At 37.0% G+C, this 19,417-nt stretch overlaps 1 protein-coding gene across 6 annotated transcripts in view; it reads right to left on the bottom strand.

The window, feature by feature from the left end:
• LOC126260807 (protein phosphatase 1 regulatory subunit 12A) overlaps positions 1-19,417 on the bottom strand; it is a 350,453-nt gene that overhangs the window by 111,465 nt on the left and 219,571 nt on the right. For 4 of the 6 annotated variants that reach the window (XM_049958170.1, XM_049958169.1, XM_049958171.1 and 1 more), the window contains 4 exons: positions 10,331-10,444; positions 6,095-6,287; positions 4,490-4,651; positions 3,613-3,793 (listed from right to left, as the gene is read on the bottom strand). In XM_049958170.1, the coding sequence (XP_049814127.1) occupies positions 3,613-3,793; positions 4,490-4,651; positions 6,095-6,287; positions 10,331-10,444 (650 nt within the window). The remainder of the gene's footprint in view (positions 1-3,612; positions 3,794-4,489; positions 4,652-6,094; positions 6,288-10,330; positions 10,445-19,417) is intronic. The other 2 variants (XM_049958172.1, XM_049958175.1) reach the window with 2 other exon arrangements.

Genomic DNA, 19,417 nt, shown 5'->3' on the forward strand with positions numbered 1-19,417 from the left:
TAGTCTGAATCTATGGATTTCGCTAGTAATTATAAGCTGGTCGATCATTCGCTAACCCAGTCAACACATGACACACAGTTATTGGCATTCACCCATTTGACTTTATTCCACTCAGGTAATACAGCCTCGTCCCCTTCTGTCTGCAGGAAAGTTTGTTTCTAAATGCGACAGATTCCTCTGGCAGAGACATCACGTACACTATGCACCCATTCAAAAATCAACTTATGGTTCACTCATAAATCAATAAGGGAAGTGTTCAAAAACGTTAATAAATGAACAGGGATATGTTTCAAAATCATATGAATAATTGCTAGACCAACGTGCGCTGAATGTTAGGCGCTTTGAGAAACAAGATTTTTTCCCTCAAGAACACGAATTTGGTGGCCCCATCCCCTCATAAAATCGCCGCCCGAGGCAGACATGACGGTTCCCGCTTCCCCCCTCGGGCACTAGATCCGGGCCTGTTGCGCATGTGTGAATCTGGCAGCTTGGGCACGCCCATAAAATTTTTCTGGATAGCATCTGGCTGGTTGCTGCTACTGCTTATACAGCTAACAGCTACACTTCTGTAGCCAGAAGTGGGAGAAGGTACTACCCATACGTGACTCAACTGCGCATGAGCCCGCTCGCAACTGGTCGAATGAATTTAATGTAAACAGTTGAGAGGTCACGCTCATATGAATCAATTTGTTGTTATAAGGCATTGCATAGCCTTCCTAAAGCCTTTGACACATTTTGCTGTTCGCAGATGCTTGTATGAGCACTGTGTTTTGTCGTCGTTTGTGACGCATCTCCTTTGCAACTGAATTTTACATTCTTTTTTCCTCTCGTTCATGTTTTATTGCTGCAGTAGTGGGATACAGTAATATCTTTTGATAGAGTATCGGTTCTTATGAGATATAATTACAAAAATTTACCGTATTTACTCGAATCTAAGCCGCACTTTTGCCGGTTTTTGTAATCCAAAAAACCACCTGCGGCTTAGAATCGATTGCAAAGTAAGCGGAAGTTTTGAAAAATGTTGATAGGTGCCGCCACAACTAATTTCTGCCGTCGAATATATGTAGCACTACACAAGCATGCTTAGCAGGAATAAAGACAAATAGATAAATACTGGCACCGAAACCTCTGCGTCAGGAGGGGGGGGGGGGGGGGCGGCGAGCTTTTTTTCGCCGCCCCGAGTTTCGACCACTGCATTTTCATACATTATCCAACGAAGTAAATACAAATTCCGTATTGTTCATCTTCGAATGTAGCAGCATTTCAATGTACTACGAAAATCCGACTGGCAAGACTGTTTGGGATGTTTGTCAATATGGCCAACTCCACATTCTGAATTTTTTCCTACCTGTGAGAAGAGATGGTTGCTAATAGGAACTTTTATGAATTGTGAATCACATGCAGTATTCTCTTCACCAAAAGAATAATACAAATATAAACATTTTGCCACGTATTCTTTCGTGTTTGCTGCTATCTCATATAAATCCTGTCTGCCTAATAAACTACAAAACTAGAGTGAGACAACAGCGAACGCAGAAGAATATACATATCATGTCATTTTTATATTCGTATTATTCTATTATACAGTCAGAAATGAAGCACGCAATTGACTTGAATTTTAAATCTGAGATGACTAATTTCTGTGCAGAATGTAATGTACTAAAGAGGCGTCTGCAAAGATTTTCAAACGGAGAAAATTTTTCGCTAAACTCTCGTTCAGAACATCTTCTATCATACGCAGTCTATTATTTGGTTCTTGTTGACCATTATCAAAGAAAGCAGCAGTGTAAGTAACAAAAAATAGCAGTCTCTTGCCATTGTTTCGCTAATGAGACGATGCCTCTTTTTTTTTTTTTTATTGTAAGCGGCGGTAGCGTGCACAAAAGCAAGCCATGCCACGAGCAGCGACAGGCCATAAACACTCATTATCAGAATGCGACAAACAATGCATGACACAGTACAGTAATGCATTTTTAGCTTAGAGTGACGTAAACACCTATAACAAAGAGAACGGCACTGATCAGATCAAAGAAAAATAAGCAATCAATTCATACCAGGCAAAGCACGTGAAAAAGGAAGGGTACCCGTATAAATATGGACAAAGCGCCTGACGCATAGCAATGGCTACCTGGTAAAGCTCAACTGCTAAGCTTACGAACCAAACCAAACTACTGTAGCTGTATCGTCATTCATTCGACCTAAATCGTGTCTCATATTACAATGGACCAACTTTTTTCCGATTTGGAGGTACAGCCTAAAACTTTTCTCTCGCCTTGAATGTCAAGTCTCAAATTTCAGGTGCGGCTTAGATTCAGGAATTTTTTTTTCCCTTGATTTCAAGTCTCATTTTTCAGGTGCGGCTTAGACTCAAGTAAATATGATAACTGAAAACTAAAACAACAAAAAATTCCAGGGTTTTTCCCAGGTATCCCGGTTGTCCCCCCTGTCTCCAACATACCCGTCACTCTGCCACTTTCCTGAATTTAACACCCATTAACAATCACCATATTCTTAATTATAAAATCATTATTTACTAATTTGATTATTCCCCCTTTGTTTTTAAGGATTTCTTCTTTCCTCTTGTTTCTCAGTTGCCCACTTTCCTCTTTTTTCTCACTTCTATTTTTCTTTCCCCTTTCATATATCTCCCTCATTAATCTTTTATATCTGACACTGTATCTTCTATTATACGTGAACTGAAGCTGGCACAGTGATTATTCTTGTAATAAATGTAACATATCTTTACAAGAATTTGTCACAGATCTTCGATATCATAATACAAGCCTTACAAATGCACTACAAGAGAACCACTTTTTCTGAAACCCTCTGCTTAATTTTTGTCTCCTCCTCTTCATCCTTGTCTTTCTGAGCCTGAGAGATCCCAGTAACTACTACACCCCCCACAAAACACACACACACACACACACACACACACACACACACACACACACACACACACACCCCTTTCCAGCCCTACTGCCTCAAATCAATTCCTCTTTCTCTCTGAACAATGAATGTACCTCTTTCAAAAGTTAGGATTAGTACTGTTGATTAGTGTTGCTATTGGCAGCACCAGCAACTTCATATTTTGAATGCCCTACTGCCGAGCTATTCAGTCCTGATAAATTGAATTACTGAGATAAAAGTAATTTTTAACACTTATTTGAGGGGCTGTAAACTTTCTTTGTAACTTACGCAGATGACAATGCACCACTTTATGTGACATCTTTTTCTCGTTGTATTTAGGGTTGTTGTTAAACTGTTAGTGACAAGAGACAAAATAGTGAAGAAATCTTTACATATAAAATTGAGCAAAGACCTTGTATGAAGAAGCTAGGAGACAAGTACAGGCTATGTAACTGAAAATTATAGTGTATTTGGAAAAGTAGTTGGTTAAATTGAAGAAAATCATTTCAAGAACAACAAATGGCAAAAAATTAGTTCCTGCTTCTACACTGGAGTTGTCAAATATACTTTAACATTGTGTGTCTTATTCAGGTATAACTATTAACAGTGGATGTGGCACTTTCATGATAAGTTAATGCAGTTACTTGGAATTTTTTTCACAAAGAATGTGAAAGTGGTAACAACCATCTAATGTATCTTATGTACCTCTGTCGTCTGGTGGCTTCGATTGTCGCCTAAGTGCTATTGTTACAGTAGTATCGACAGATGATGGGTCAACTGGTGCAGAGGATGGTCGCACTGGAGTACTTCCCGATGTCCTCCTAACATACGTTGTAGCAGCCGTGTCATTTGGAGTACTTTTGCTACGTGCATCTTCCAGTAGAAACTGGAAAAGAAATTTATTACATGTACGTCATAAAGTAATTTTAATACTCTCTAAAAATAAAAGCGGCATGCAATTCATATATCAGGCATTGTCTATCAAAATGGAAAATAAAATTTTTCGACACTTCTAAAGAAACAACAACAACACACACATCATTTTCAAAATGGATACCATGTATTGTACAAAAATCTACCAACAAAATAGATCGGCCCTTTGCATATCCAGGTCACTAGCTCAAATGAGTTTCTGAAAACAAAGAGAATTCTGTTTGCATTTTTGTAAATGCTTGTCACGCGACATAAGAACACGTAAAATATTGCAAGATCAGATAACTGCTCTAGTTTCGCCTTCTCCCTCGCCAGCATTTTTTTCCAACCCGAATAGAAATCATGCACAAAAGATGTAATTCTGAATAACTACAACTCTACATTATTACAATGAGTATATGTGAAGAAAGTGGATAATTGAAAGGAAAAGTGTGTTAATTACAGAAAATCTACAGTAACAATACCCTAAAAATAAACATGCACAGCTTATTTTAAATAATCAGCCGTAAGACAGGCAGAGACACAAAACTACAATAGAAACTTTAGTGAACAGAATTACTGCACCAGTGATATCTAACAGGTTGAGAAGAGAAGTCTACTACAAAGCAGAAACTACTGGGTGTACTGGAACAAGCAACTGTCAGCACACCTTATTCCTGTCACCGTTATCAACCCTAAGCCTCCAAGAGGGTCGTCGCTCTTGGTGTACTTCCTCTTCTTTTCCACCTGTTGCCACACTCTTTGAAGGCACTGTTGGGCTTGCTGTAGTTATTGTTGCAGTAATTGATGGTGAGTTAGTAACAGCAGGAAGCTGTGGAAACCGAATATCAGAAATGACACCTTTATAACGTGGCGCTGTATTAGTACACACTACATTTAACCCAAGCAAGTAATACGTTCAATAATTCCACACCCTGACAGCCAAAATTAAAATATCTGAAAACTGGAAAATAGTAAGACAAGTTCAAGTAGCCATCTGTGAATTTTTATGCACTCCAACTCCATGTACATTTGAATCTTCATTCTCTTTTCATCTGCCTATCAAATTACAGTTGTTCTGTTCTTGCTTTCATTTCGTATGGAACAGTTTACAACTGAAGAAATTTGTTAGCACTAACTCCTTGTCATTAACATCCATTTCAGTGAAGGACAAGGTTTGCGCTGTGGTCCTGCTGGTGTACACCATGGCAGTCATCTAAATAAATTTTTGAGAAACAATTTCAGTTCAGACAACAGTCAACTATAGCATTTTTAAAGTTTATGACTCTTCTTAATCAAAACTTTCTGTAGTAATCACGCACTTCATAATAAGTTTTTGAAAATGTTCTAGAAATGTTGGAAGCACCATTTGTTAACCATGTGTACACAATATCCCAAAAAAATGTAAAGGACACTTCATGTGAATGTAATGGCTGGTTTGATGAGACAAACAAAGAAGAGAACAAAGGTACAAATATATTTTTTTAATGAAATGATTTGATACAGGCAAACTGCACAGAAAACCTATAACATCATAAGTTATTATATATAAGAGTGCCAACATATTGGAATGTTGACACCACCAAGAGATATATTTCTTAACTTTTAGAGCTTCTAACTTACATCAATACAGGCAGACTTGTGTGTTTGGTAGCTCAGTGCAAAACTGAATACAGAGCACCACACTAAATACTCAGGGAAATCTAAATATGTTCCTTGAGAACTATCAAAATTCAAATGTCAGTGAATATGTTGATAACGTAATAATCTTTTTTGTAATATGTAGCTTATTGGATTCCAATCAGATCAACATGTATATCCTTTGACTAAGAAGCAAGCAAACACCAACAAATTTCCTAAAATTATTTCTCATGATATTTTTGTTCCCATGTTTTGTATTTTTCTCTCCATGCTTTGCAGTTGCACAATTGTGTCTGCCCCACAAGCCAACTGCCTTCTTATCGTTCCTAAACATTAATTATCTTTTTGTTTTATCTAATAACTAACGCCAAAACTCAAAATGAGTTCTACACAGAGTTTTGAGTAAACAATATTTACTTTTCGAATGCCTGATAAGCACTGAATAAAAATATTGCCACTTTGTGGTAAACAAATACAGTTTCTACGGTTAATTGCAAACTACAGGATACCCATTTTCTATATGGAAAGGAGTGGTTTCGGTTTTATTTCTCACTGGGACATGAAAGAGGAGGGAGATGGAGACCAGAGAAAGGAGGAGGGGTGGGGCTTATATTCATATACTTTTAACACACACCTGTTCATTATTACTCAATTGCTGTGTTGCTTGTTGAAGCTGCTGCTGGTTTTTTCGTTTTACCAGCTGTTCTGCAGACTTTATTTCTTCTAAAGTGACACCTTGAGTGGATCGCCGTGTTTCACGAACACGTTTAGCATGTGCTTTCCTTTGTGTTTCTGATTCCTCATCACGAACAGGTGGGACAAAGGATCTGAAATAAATGAATTTATTTTAACAACTATATAAATTTGATTAAATGTATACCTACTACCTTCACATTAGTATTTTATGATAAATGGTGCCTGTAATTTTTTCATTTTAATTAGTCCAGTCTTATTTTATTATATTCTCAACGCTCTCATACTGGGGATTCATTTTCTCTTTTCCTGTTACAAATGTAAGCTGCAATCATGTTCACCTTACAATGCTGCAGACTGATGGGATAAGACACAAGGCTAAAAAATGGACTTTTTTTCACCTTACAGTAGCAATATGTGTCGTCCTAAAAGGAATTAGTAGTGTTACACGAGCTATAATGTATCCTAATCTTGGGATAAAAATTTAAAAAAAAATATTTTAACTTCGCAAATGGAGAGAAAAGTTTTTTCATTACAAATAAAAAATTACTTCCTACAATTTTACAAATGAGAAAGCAAACAAAACTTATGAGCTAATGTACACTTGCATTGGCTTCTTTAATGCTTTAAAATGTCTCTTCCGACAGTATTTAATGCCGTAGAGGAAGTCAACCTCTCAGGCTGCTGCACATTACATTCTGAATACTTATTTTCATGGTACTTCAACTGCAGTGAAAAAGGGCCTACTCTTAACACTGAAACACTAGCTTCCACGGTAGAATGACTGTTGCTTAAGACAGCCTCTTTTGGAACAACATCAGGTTGCAAAACCTATCGATTTTCTTTGTAGTTCCACCACTTTTGAACATTGTTTCAAAGTTAAATTAACAGAGCCATGTTATCTATGATATTAGTCATTTAAGAGTGAGGGGAATGGGCAGTGGTAGTTCAGAGTTAAATGCAGCAGTATGTTTCCTGTGGTTGAGATATTACACATCGGCTCAGTTGTTCATTGAATGGAAACGAATTGAAGCCTTTACCTTTCTGGTTGTCTTTAACCTGCAATCATCTCATTCAGCTTCATTCTGCTTTAAAAAAAAATCTGACAAGAACCAAACTGTTTGAAAGGCTTCTGCAAACTAAGTTACAATTCTACACCTCTTTATTGCAACTGAGAAACAATTCTAACACTATATAAATGACACACACCGTTTGTATTCAAGTAATGTTAACATTAATATCTCCATAAAAATTAGAAAAAATCATTTTACCAGCACAAACATGGTAATGATGTGTGCAATTAACTTATGTTGTGTGCAGAAATATAAACATCACAATACCGTATTTACCCTAGTATAAGACAATCCTGAATATAAGACAACCCCTTCCCCTCCATCCCTTTTTAAGAGTCTCCTTGAGCAGGGCTCATTTTTAATATATTCTGACTACTCAAAGTTACAAACTGTTTTATTGACATTAAGTACCTGCCTAACCCTTAAGCATTATACCTATTTTAAAATAAAGGCTTTTCTGATTGCCTACATTTAAAAATACAACAAGAAACCAAAAGGAATGGTTTACATTAATTTTTACCGTTAGCACCTTTTTCACTTACTAAACCTGTTGTCTGTGGTATCATTATTTTTAAGCACCACCCTCATCCTAACAGAACAGTTGTGAAGTTTATGTCTTTATTGTCACAAATATTTCACGGTTTCTTCCAAATACGTTGTGATATCCGAGGTTGTGATTACGGTGGAACCTGAGAATGCAGCTGTTTTGCTGAATATGTATTGGGTTTTGCTTCAACACTGACACGAGAATATTACGCAGTTTCTTGCTTCCAAATATATTGTCTGCTCGCTGCTCTCTCAACAGCTACGCAGAACCAGCATCTGACACACCCTCATTGATTCCTGTTATACCTCATGATCAGTGTCGACAACATTGTTGTAGGAAACATCAAAGTATATTATGGTCCTTATCTAGACAACCGCAACTGGCCCCTATCTAGATCATCATCTGCTGAAATGTACAACACCATAGTTCTGTTTTTGTCCAATTTTAAAGTCAATTCAAATGGTTTCAGGCAAACTACAGCAGTATAGGTTCTCCTGGTTGGTAGCAAGACAGAACTTGCTGCCCATTCAGTACACCACAACCTACTTCTCAATGAAGACTGTATCACTCTTCCCCCTCCAACCCTTCCAAAATGCTGTGCTGAGCAACTGTGAAATTTGGGCTGCAATATCTTCTAGGGTGTAGGTCATACGCAACACCACTAACTAATACATAAAGACTGCAATCGCAATTCAATAAAATCTTCTAATTTCCACTTGCTCTGTGATCTACCGACATCTGTTGGCACAACCTCCACAAAGGGTCTTGCCGTTTTAATTTATTCTTGTGATAACAATTGCTGACAGTTTAATATTTTTTTTTTTTAGATATTTAATTCTGAATTAATTTTCCTTCCTGTTTCCTACACTGTTAACCAGCACCATGAATGTTGGTATACAATATCCACATATGTATGAGAACTTTTACTGCAAACCTGTTCAAATATAACAAGATTTTGTAAGATAATAGCTTTAAATTCTATGTCCTCCTGGATTTCACGAAATTGTGAATTTCAAGCAGAGCAATAGGTGGTTGTTGTAAATAGTTTATAGTTTCTCATGTACTGTTTGCACTAATGCCACGGGAGTCAAATGTCACTTGATTGTACGATCAAGGTTGATACCATATAAAGCACTTCGGTGTATTAGGAAATGTGTAACCTGTTTGAGTGCGAGTATTGTCTGCTTTCCGAATTCCACGTGACCTCCTTAGCCCAAGATTCATCAGTAAATGTAAGAAATACCTATATCAAACTATTAAACAGTATTGACCTCAGCACCAATAGTTTAATATGTGAATGTAAGACAATCTCGTTGTCTTCGGACAATGAATGGGGGGAAAAACCTCATCTTATAATCGAGTAAATACGGTAATAAACTGTTTACCCCTTCTGCTTCTGTATCTGAAAAACACACACACACACACACACACACACACACACACACACACACACACACACACACAGACAGAGAGAGAGAGAGAGAGAGAATATCAGACATTCATAATATATCTCTGTAATTTTAAAGATTAATTACTTATTTACACCAAAAATGACAAGAAGATAATGCAAAGTAAGTAACATGTAAGTAACATGCACAACTCTTGATACACATGCATACTACACTTGTGAGACTGGTAAACCACACAACTTGATTGATACATGGCCATCAACACATTGGACCAACGATGAAGGACTAAAAGCACCTGTTTAGCTTTCATACACATCAAAAATGTTTCAAAATAACAACTGTGAAGGGCTACAAGCACTGCAATATTAAATCTGGAATATATAAATTAAATATTTGGGGGGAAAAAAACAAACAACAAAAACACAAGCCATTAAAGCTAGGTCAAACAGCTTTATAATTAAATGACTATCCACTAATCAGCATTTGCTATTTTTCTGATGAGAAATTTTAAAGCACTCAAGAACAAACATAACTGTAGATAGTTATAAATTACAATATATTACACCTGACAGATCACAAATAAATTTGATACCACTTGAGAACAGAAAGGGAGACGGTAATGTATGTTCTGCCAATGAGGTGATCATTGGAGACTGACTACCAACTCAGCAGGAAAACATGAGAGTATTCATAATTTGTAACTCTGCCTGTCAGAGAAGAGTGATCCATAATTATAAGAATTCATACATCAATGAAATTATGTTGCTCACTTCAGAAATCACATTTATATTGCCTCATATGTTACAACAAGTAAATTTAATAACTGTCTAAATGAACTAGATGCCTGCCATGTCACATAATATTATTATTTTCTTATGTGAAACATTTCATTAGATGGCCAAATGACTGCAGAAGAAATTACTGAAATTAGTATTAATTTACAGTGAAAAACCACAAAAACAAAAATAATGGGCATGCATTAGAAAAAAAATCACTCATTCAGCATAAACACACATGACCTTAGGGAAGAGTGATGATATCTACAAACAGTTGTTACAGAAATGATGTGTAAGAATATAGGCAGAAAGCAAAGATAAAACTGAAAAGCATCCAAGTGTTAGTGAAAACTGATGTTGTGAGAAACGCACTTGAAAAAATTTTTAAAGATGTTCCCTGGGCTTAGCTTACTCCCACCGGGTGTTGTGGGTGTAGGTGGTGTTGGAGGACAAGTGCTGGCAGCACTGTCCTTTGGAGGACTGAAACTAGTGAAGTTAGCAATTCAGTGAACACAGTACCTTATTTAAAATCTGATGAACCACACACAGTATAAATTAATATCTTAAAAACATTTTCCTCAGTTAACTGGATAGCACAGCACACATTTGCAGTGAGCACAAGGTGTTTTATTCTCTTTCCCCCGCTGTTCCCTCAAAAGAATAAATTTTTATTCCCAGTATGTCGCAAGGAAGAATCTTCTTTCTGTGTGAGTACAATTTAAATAAAAAAGTGTCCTGATACAGGAAAACATTCTGCAATGAAAACTTGCCAAACTCAGATACATAATTAAGTAACAGTGTACCCAGAACACTGCACTGCAAAACAAAATGACTTTTTTTTTTTTAATTTGGCGAATTTTGTATAAAATATCAAAATGCATGGTCCTGTTATACTCTAAAGACCAAAGGATCCATGCCTCATGGTTCAAAAGTTACTTGAAACAACTGCTGCAAATTTTCCATCACTCTAAGTGAAGCTACGAACAAACAATCACAATTCTGCTAAGTTCACACATTTATGTACATACATTTAAATTACTACAACATTAATCATATAATTCACAATGTCATAAAAAAAGGGTAATACGACTAATCTGTGACAGCCAAGTAATATCATTATGTTAGCCAACATCTGCCCACCCAATGACTATTCCTTATTGAAAGGACCTTTGTATTTGAATTTCAAGTGGAACTTTTTGATTTACATGCTTCTAAGATAAGCCTGATGTAAACAGAGTCTTCATATCTTCATTTTGAAATAAAGTTCAGCTATTTTCATTAACTGTTATTTCTAAGCAACATAATTTTGCAGTAAATGAAAATGTTAACTTCCTCAGAAAATTTTTCCACAACACACCACACGTTCTATTTCGAGTAAGGATTTCCCCCACTGTTTTACAGCCCCTTAAAAAAACAACAGTGCACTGAAAGAAGATAAGATATCTGAAGCTATTGAATCTTACAGTTTTTGTCACATAGTATTTTAATGTATGTCACTCAGCAAAGACATAATATGAATATAAAAATACTACGAACTATTTTACGGAATTTTCCAAGGAAATTATTAGGCATGCAAACATTCCATTAACACAGTTCAAGTCTAAAAGTTCCAATAGAAAAAAATAGTTTGCACAGAGCAGTAACACACAGTAGTGATACCTGATTCGGCAGTGATATCGAAGTACTGTGGTTTTAATTGTCAAGGTAACTTTTCACAACTTTACAGTTGCAATATAACTGCCTAAAGCTTTCAGAAGTTTCATGACCCTAAACTGCAATGACATTCTCTCCCTACCACCACCACTGCCATCACCACTCCGAACAGAGGAAGGATAGCAACTAGAAGATATATAAAAACTTGCTGTTTCTATCTGCCTTTAAATATCAGAGCATCAATGGAAACAGTTTGTCTAAAAGGTTATATCAGTGATGTACGTAACATATGCAGGTAAAATATGTTCACATCAGTATTCCTATAGAGGACATAATATGAAAATCCTTTAAGGTATGTCATAGACACTTTGTGACAGAGTGAAGAAAGGGAACCATGTAGTCAACAGTAAACATATGGAGTTGAATAGTAGCCAATGATTGAACATCTCTTACAAAAATGCTTTCAGGCTTGAATAATTATAACTACACAAAACGTATTATATTTTATGCAAGCCAGTGATCACAGGATTATAATTAAACTTACAAATGCTCAATAGTGTTTGTAATGTTAGTTGCCCAAAGAGTTTTGTTGGTGTTCCATAATTTTCATAATTTTGACTGTGATAAATTGACACTGACAGGTTTATTTTAGGGATGCCAGTGTAGGAGTACACACAAATTAAGTAAAAATTTGTGCAATTCACACATTTATTTACATGAATAAGCTGACCTCCAAATTTTCCACTGTGCGAGACCGTGTGTGCCAGATAAGTCAGATTTGAAATTCTACTTTCTAATATTTTACTGTATTATTTTCTCATAATCTTTCAATTACTTTGTCAATACACATGCATAGCATGATATTTGTGTATTTCTAAACATTTATGAGTACTGTAATACTCTTAATTTATAGTTAACCGTTAAATTAATTTGTGCTTTCTACGAGGGTTGGAACTTTAATAGTGGCAACTATTTATTTACAGCTCCTACAAAATAGATAAGTGTTTCAAAGTTTTTCTGACATTCAAAGTAGTCACCAGCATTGTGTTAACCCATTGCCAGCAATGTGGAAGTCTTAGGACACTCTTAGCACTGCCAGTTGTGTTGACAGTTGTGTTGACAGTTCTAGCGGCGCAGTCTATTGCCCGACGAATTAGTAGCAGTTCTGAAGCAAATGCCGTGAAGGGTTTCCTTCAGTTTAGAAATCGAGTTAAACTTACGAGGGCTTAAGTCAGGGGAGTGGAGTAGGTGGTATAGCACATAGCAGTCCCATCAGTCAAACAAATCAGTAAAAGCTTGCACTGTACATGCCTGAGCATTGTCCTGCAAAACGATGGTCAGGTCCTGCAGAAAGTGTCATCACTTCTGTATCTATGCTGTTCATTTTTGGAACACAACTTACGACCAGCTGAGAGAAAGAAGTGATGACACTTTCAGCAGGACCTGACCATCATTTTGCAGGACAATGCTCAAGCACATATAGTACAAGTTGTTACTGATTTGTTTGACTGGTGGGACTGCTATGTGCTATACCACTTACTGCACTCCCTTGACTGAAGGCCTCTTAAGTTTCACTCGATTTCTAAACTGAAGAAAACACTTCAGGGCATTCACTTCAGAACTGCTACGAATTTGTCGGGCAATATACTGTGCCACTCGAACTGTCAACACAACTGGCTCTGCTAAGAGTATCCTACGACTTCCACATTGCTGGCAAAGGGTTATACACAATGATGGTGAATACTTCGAAGCTCAGTAACTTATCTATTTTGTAAGGGCTGTAAATAAATAGTTGTCACTATTAAAGTTCCAACCCTTGTATAAACTACTGGCAACAGTATCCTTGTTCAAAGACAAACATTCTGCAATTTTACCGTATATGTCAGTGATTCTTCTACAAAAACTTTCATCCGTTTTTGACAATCTTCATAAGATACAAGTGTTTCGCCTAATTTACTCTGTAATTATTTTACATTTGAGATTTACAATTACTGTAAGTACCTAATGCGTTGTGTCACAGTTCTGTCTTATACCAGCACTGCATAATGTCTATGTCTGACATAAATTAACACTGTTTTCGAATTTGTTAGTGTCCAGAACCTCAAAAAGCTTCAAAGGAAGAGTCAATTATAAACCAAGTTTTTCTGCTGTCATAACAAGTATCTCGTTTTGGCTGTTAATCGCCTCAGTTCTTAAAGGCAATTGGTAATACTTGTTTATTAAACCACATATTAAAAGAAATTAAGTAAGCTTAGTTTAAAGTTATTTGTTTACTGTTCTGTAAAATACTACACCAATCACAATGCAGTTCCGCTGTGTATACTGATTTCGGGCATGGGGAGAGTTAGCTGCTGATCCTAAGCAGCTGGAAAGCTGCCCCAACTACTGTCAAGTGATTGGAAGCTGCTGCAAATGGATGTGTCACGAGGGCTATCCTATGAATATGGTCTGCTCTGCTGGAAGTATAGGATCTATCAGTACTTGAATGTCAGTGGCATACCAGTAATAGAATTAGTTGCCCTGGACGGGAGGGGGGGGGGGGGGGGGGGAGGCACCTAAACTGAATATGAACCAGTGAGAGACTCACTTGCTGGGAAATGAGCTGTGTCAGGCAAAAGCAAAAGGGTAGGGTTTATTAACAGTTGCCAGTTGAGGCATGCGGCAAATAATGGCAGCAAGGGATGGGAAGGAACACCACGTGCACTCAGTGCGTGTGTGCCAGGAGGCCACATTCACCTTGTTGGAGAGGCTATTGTGGCAGCCTCTGAAGAAACAAGATGTAACCAACTGCGGATTGTAGTGCAAATTGTTAAAAATGATGCCTATATTCTGAGCTCCAGGGTCATGCATGGTTCTTTCCAGTGACTGGCAGAGAAGGGTGAGGAGACCAGCCTTGTGCATGGAGTTTCAATAAAGCTCACAATTTGTAGTGTTGTCACCAAAACTGATTGTGGCCCTTTGGTTCTGAATCAAGTGGAAGTGCTGAACCAGAGACTTTGAAAATGCTGTGACAAGCTACGTTGTGACTTCCTGGAATTGCGCCATAGGGTTGGAAACTGTAGGGTCACCCTACTCAAGTAGCTGGCTGACTGTGGGGTTCACACATGGTCATAGTTTCAGAGTAGGCAACTCTCCAACTAGTCCAAGAGACCCAGAATTATCAGTGTAAGATCCAAAGAAATGACTCTCCCACAGGAAGAAGTATTATAATCCTAGTGGTTAATAGCTAAGAATTCGCAACGAAGTGCCAGAGTTTGAAGCGCAGAAAGCATTAAAGCTCATACATTACTAGGTACAGAACACTGGTTACAATGCAAAATTGACAGCAGTGAGATTTTTGGAGAAAATTTAAGCTTGTAGCACAAGAATAAGATAATGGGAAATGGAGGTGGCATATGTATCACAGCAGATAAGAAACTCAGGTCAACCAACATTGAAACTGAATGTGAGATTGTTTGGGCAAGACTCAGTATTATAGGTGAACATAAACTTATAACTCTAGCTTCCTGTCACTCATAATTTTGTTAGTGATCAGGACGACAAGCCATCTTGTCAAAATTTACAAGATGTATTCTCTGAAAATTACCCACAACAGGTAGTTTGAAACCCCACCTGTTATGAAAATATATTGGATCTAATGGCAACAAATAGCCGTCACATCTTTGAAGACATTCACATTGAAACTGTTATTAGTAACCATGAGGTATTTGTAGTTACAATGATTAACATAGTACAAAGGGCAAACAAAACAAACAGAAATATTTATATAGAGTGTACCGGGAAGAACGGCCAATATTCAAGGACATGACAGGAATGAGCATTTGAACCAAAAAATGTCTAGAAAATAAGGGCTCTAAAATGCATACTGTAAAGAGCTATGAGCACATCATCTTCAGTACTGTCAAACAAATTTCTTCCATTGAACAAGAGCTCATAGCTCATGCATTTTAAAGCACAGGTCTGTTAGACTTTTTTTCTTTTAGAAGAATAGTTCATAATGGGATGGCCTTCCCATGATATGTGGTTACTGTAAAGAACCTTCAAAACAAACAGTGACAACTGTATAAAAGGTGCAAAACAAAGCATATAGCTATATATACAGTGTTTCTGAATGGAACACGTTTAGCTTTACGAGGGCAATGCATGAAGTGAATAACTACAGTAGCACATTATCATCGAAGGATCCCTCTTGAAACCTGAAGTAATTCTGGTGTCTAGATGTTCACAGATGACACAGTAACAAACTGAGGGTAGCAAGTAAAATCAGAAATGCTTGCTTAAGTTTTTAAATGTTCCAAAGGAACTGCCCAAATTGAATTCTCATACCATGACAAGGATGAATGTAATAGATACTAGTGTCAGTGGCTTTGAGAAACTGATGACATTGTTAAAATTGAACAAAGCTCCAGGGCCTCAGGGCCTGATGGAACTATCACATTCTATACCTAATTTGCAGCTGACATAGCCCCTCTTTTACCCATAATATACCAAAGATACCATCTACATGAAAGGTAGCTGAAGTTATCCAAGAAATCACTTTCTAATATCCTTGACATCCCTTTGCTGTAGCATCTTAAAACACATTCTGAGCTCAAACGTAATGAGGTATCTCTAACAGAATTACTTCTTCCCTGTCACCCAGCATGTATTCTGCAAATATCGATCATGTGAAACCCGAATCATGCTTTTCGCTAATGACATTCTGAAAGTTATGGATCAAAGCAGTCAGATAGATGCAGTAATTTTTATTTCTGTAAGACATTTGACACAGTAACAAAATACAGTTGTTACCGAAAGCACTAAATGGGGTATCAAGAACAATTTGTGACTGGATTGAAGATTACTTGGTGGCACAACTACTGATGAACTTGAAACTAAACTGAGATGTGCCCCATGGAAGTGTTGGGACCTGAGCTGTTCACATGGTATATTATCGACTTTACAAACTATAGTAACCTCAGACTTTTTGCAGACGCAGTTATTGGTAATGAATTACTATCTGAAAAAAAAACTCTGCAAATATACAGTTGGATCTGGATGAGAATTCAAAGTGATGCAAAGATTGTCAACTTGCTCTGAAAGTTCATAAACGTAAAGTTTTGCACTTTGGGGGTGGGGGGTGTAATATCCTATAACAACAAGTCACAGGCTCAATTCGTAGGTAAAGCAGGTGGCAAACTGTGGTTCATTGATGGAATACTACAGAAATGCAATCAGTCAACAAAGAGAAATGGATAAAAGACATTTGTGAGACTCACTCTAGAATACTGCTCAAGTATGTGGGACTTGTGCCAAATGAAACTAACAAGGGAGATTCAACATATATACAAAGAATGGCAACACAATGGAGACTGTCACATATATGCTCAAAGGGTAGAACTGGCATGTTCTTTAAGATAGACACAACCTAGTCATTGAAAGCCTTCTTAAAATGTTTCTAGAACCAACTTTAAGTGATTAATCTAGGAATGTGGTTCAACCTCCTATGTATAGCTCCAACAGCGATTGTGGAAGTAAGTTTAGGTTAATTAGAGCATTTAAGTACTAATTTTTCTCATGCTTCATACAGGAATGAAATTGAGAAAAGCCCTAATGATTGTCACCATGCACTTCACACTTGTTTGCTGAGTATTGATGTAGATGGTCCACCTTTGGAGCACAATATAGCAGCAAATCTGGATAGCATGGATTCAAGATGTCCTTGATACACTTCCAGAGGTAGATGGCCTCAGAAGTCTATGCACAGGTCATGCAATTCCCATCAATTATGAGCCAGCAGTTTGCAATCATGTAACTAGTGCCTGATAATGCTCCAGATGTGTTCCATCAGATTCCAATCATGCAAATTTGGTGGCCAAGATATCAATGTGAACTAACTACTGTGTACCTCAAACTACTGCAGCACAATTCTGGCCTTGCGATACAGTCATCCTCCTGGAAGATGCCACGCCATCACGCATGAAAGGACACAGGTGGTCCACAATGAAGTTCACAAAGTGTACAGCTGTCACGGTGGCTCCACATTCGGTGAAGAAGACATACCCAACATCTTGTCGCCTACTTGTGGTTTCACCATCCTTTAACCACTTTCCACAGGTACTCAATACAGCAGCATATGAACACCCACCCAGCTCTGCCATTTCTGAGGTGCTCTTCCCGAGCAATGGGTCACGACAATCTACCCTTTGTCAAGATCACTTGTGTCAGTTTATTTCCCCATTTTCAGCCTGTATCATTGCTAGAATGACTCCCTCTCTTCCATTCATTACTGCTCTGTTTATACACATTCCTTACTGTGTCAGATACCTGCAACACCTTGAGGTGGCGCGCATAGACACAATTTCAATAGTACAATGTTCTAACATTAGGTTAACAAAAGATGTAATACCAAAATGTTTCAAAACTGTGTGTGTGTGTGTGTGTGTGTGTGTGTGTGTGTGTGGGTGGGTGTGTGGGTGGGTGGGTGGGTGTGTGGGCACGCGCAAATAAAATGTAACTTTTTGTAGCTCAATGAATGAACTAAATGTGATTTAGTTTGAGAACACTGAAAATATGTCATGAAAAACTTAGTGGCTAATTTAAATAATGGGAAACTTTTAAGAAAAACAAGGAGGATTGTTAGAAAAAAGAAACCTTAAACACTGGCTATTTAAAGATAGAATGACAGGAGACCAACTGGGAACATCACATTGCATCCCCTGTCTCTCTCTATGCAGAATACACTGCTCACTTTCCTGCATTAATGCACCAAACAAAAGGAGCAAGCTGGCCCTTCACAAAAATTATTATTATTATTACTATTATTATTACTATTATTATTATTATTATTATGACAATAGCACAATGTTCTAACATTAGGTTAACAAAAGACATAATACCAAAATGTTTCAAAACTGTGTCTATCCCCTTAAGAAAAAATAAGAAACAAGAACAGGAGAATGTAATATAAATGAGATAGATTCAAGATATTTAAAAAGAATAAAGAGAATTTCTTCTGTCTATTCCAACAGATCATTTTCTAGCTTGTCATTTCTACCATGATCTTAATCCAGCAGATTATTATCTTCTTTGTTGGAAACCAGAATGACACTTTGTGGAGGGGTACATCAAACTTTTTTTAAAAGAATAAATGCACCATATGATGACGCAACATCCCTAAAATGTATGTATTGTAGGTCCTTCATATGTATTCTAAGCTCTAAAAGAAAAACAGCTGTGCAACTAGCTCAACAAATTTAAGCGAATCAGTGCTGAGACAGATAATTCACCCAAGTACACAGTATACTGCAAATAGGTGACATTGATACAAGAAACAGTAGTTCAATTTTTTGCTCCACAATTGTGTCCATTATATATCAACTGAACACTGATCACAATCTGAGTATACACATAAAAATATTCTCTCCTTAACTCAGAGTAGAAGTAACTTATTGTAGACACAAACTGTTTGTTTGATTTGAAAAAAGTTACATTGACTTTGCCCCCAAAGTGTGATAACACTAGTTATTTAGTCAATGTAAAAGTGTGTTTCAGAAATCTATCATTTTGAAAGAGGTTACAAATCAAACTTGAAAAATTATTTAGTTCATGAAAAGTAATTAAATTGCTTTAACCAAATTACTTTCAAATCTGCCAGGGATGTTATTGACACACTGCTGAGCTTTGTATAAAACTTGTCTGTAACTTAGACAATCATCATGGGTGAAAGTACACAATTTGAAAATGATCCTTGGGCAAGTAAATTAATAATACTGTTCTTTAGTTGTCAAGTAATTCCATGGCAACAGATGGGGAAATGAGCTTTTA

Source organism: Schistocerca nitens, chromosome 5, assembly GCF_023898315.1.
Source record: "Schistocerca nitens isolate TAMUIC-IGC-003100 chromosome 5, iqSchNite1.1, whole genome shotgun sequence".
Taxonomy (NCBI): Eukaryota; Metazoa; Arthropoda; class Insecta; order Orthoptera; family Acrididae; genus Schistocerca; species Schistocerca nitens.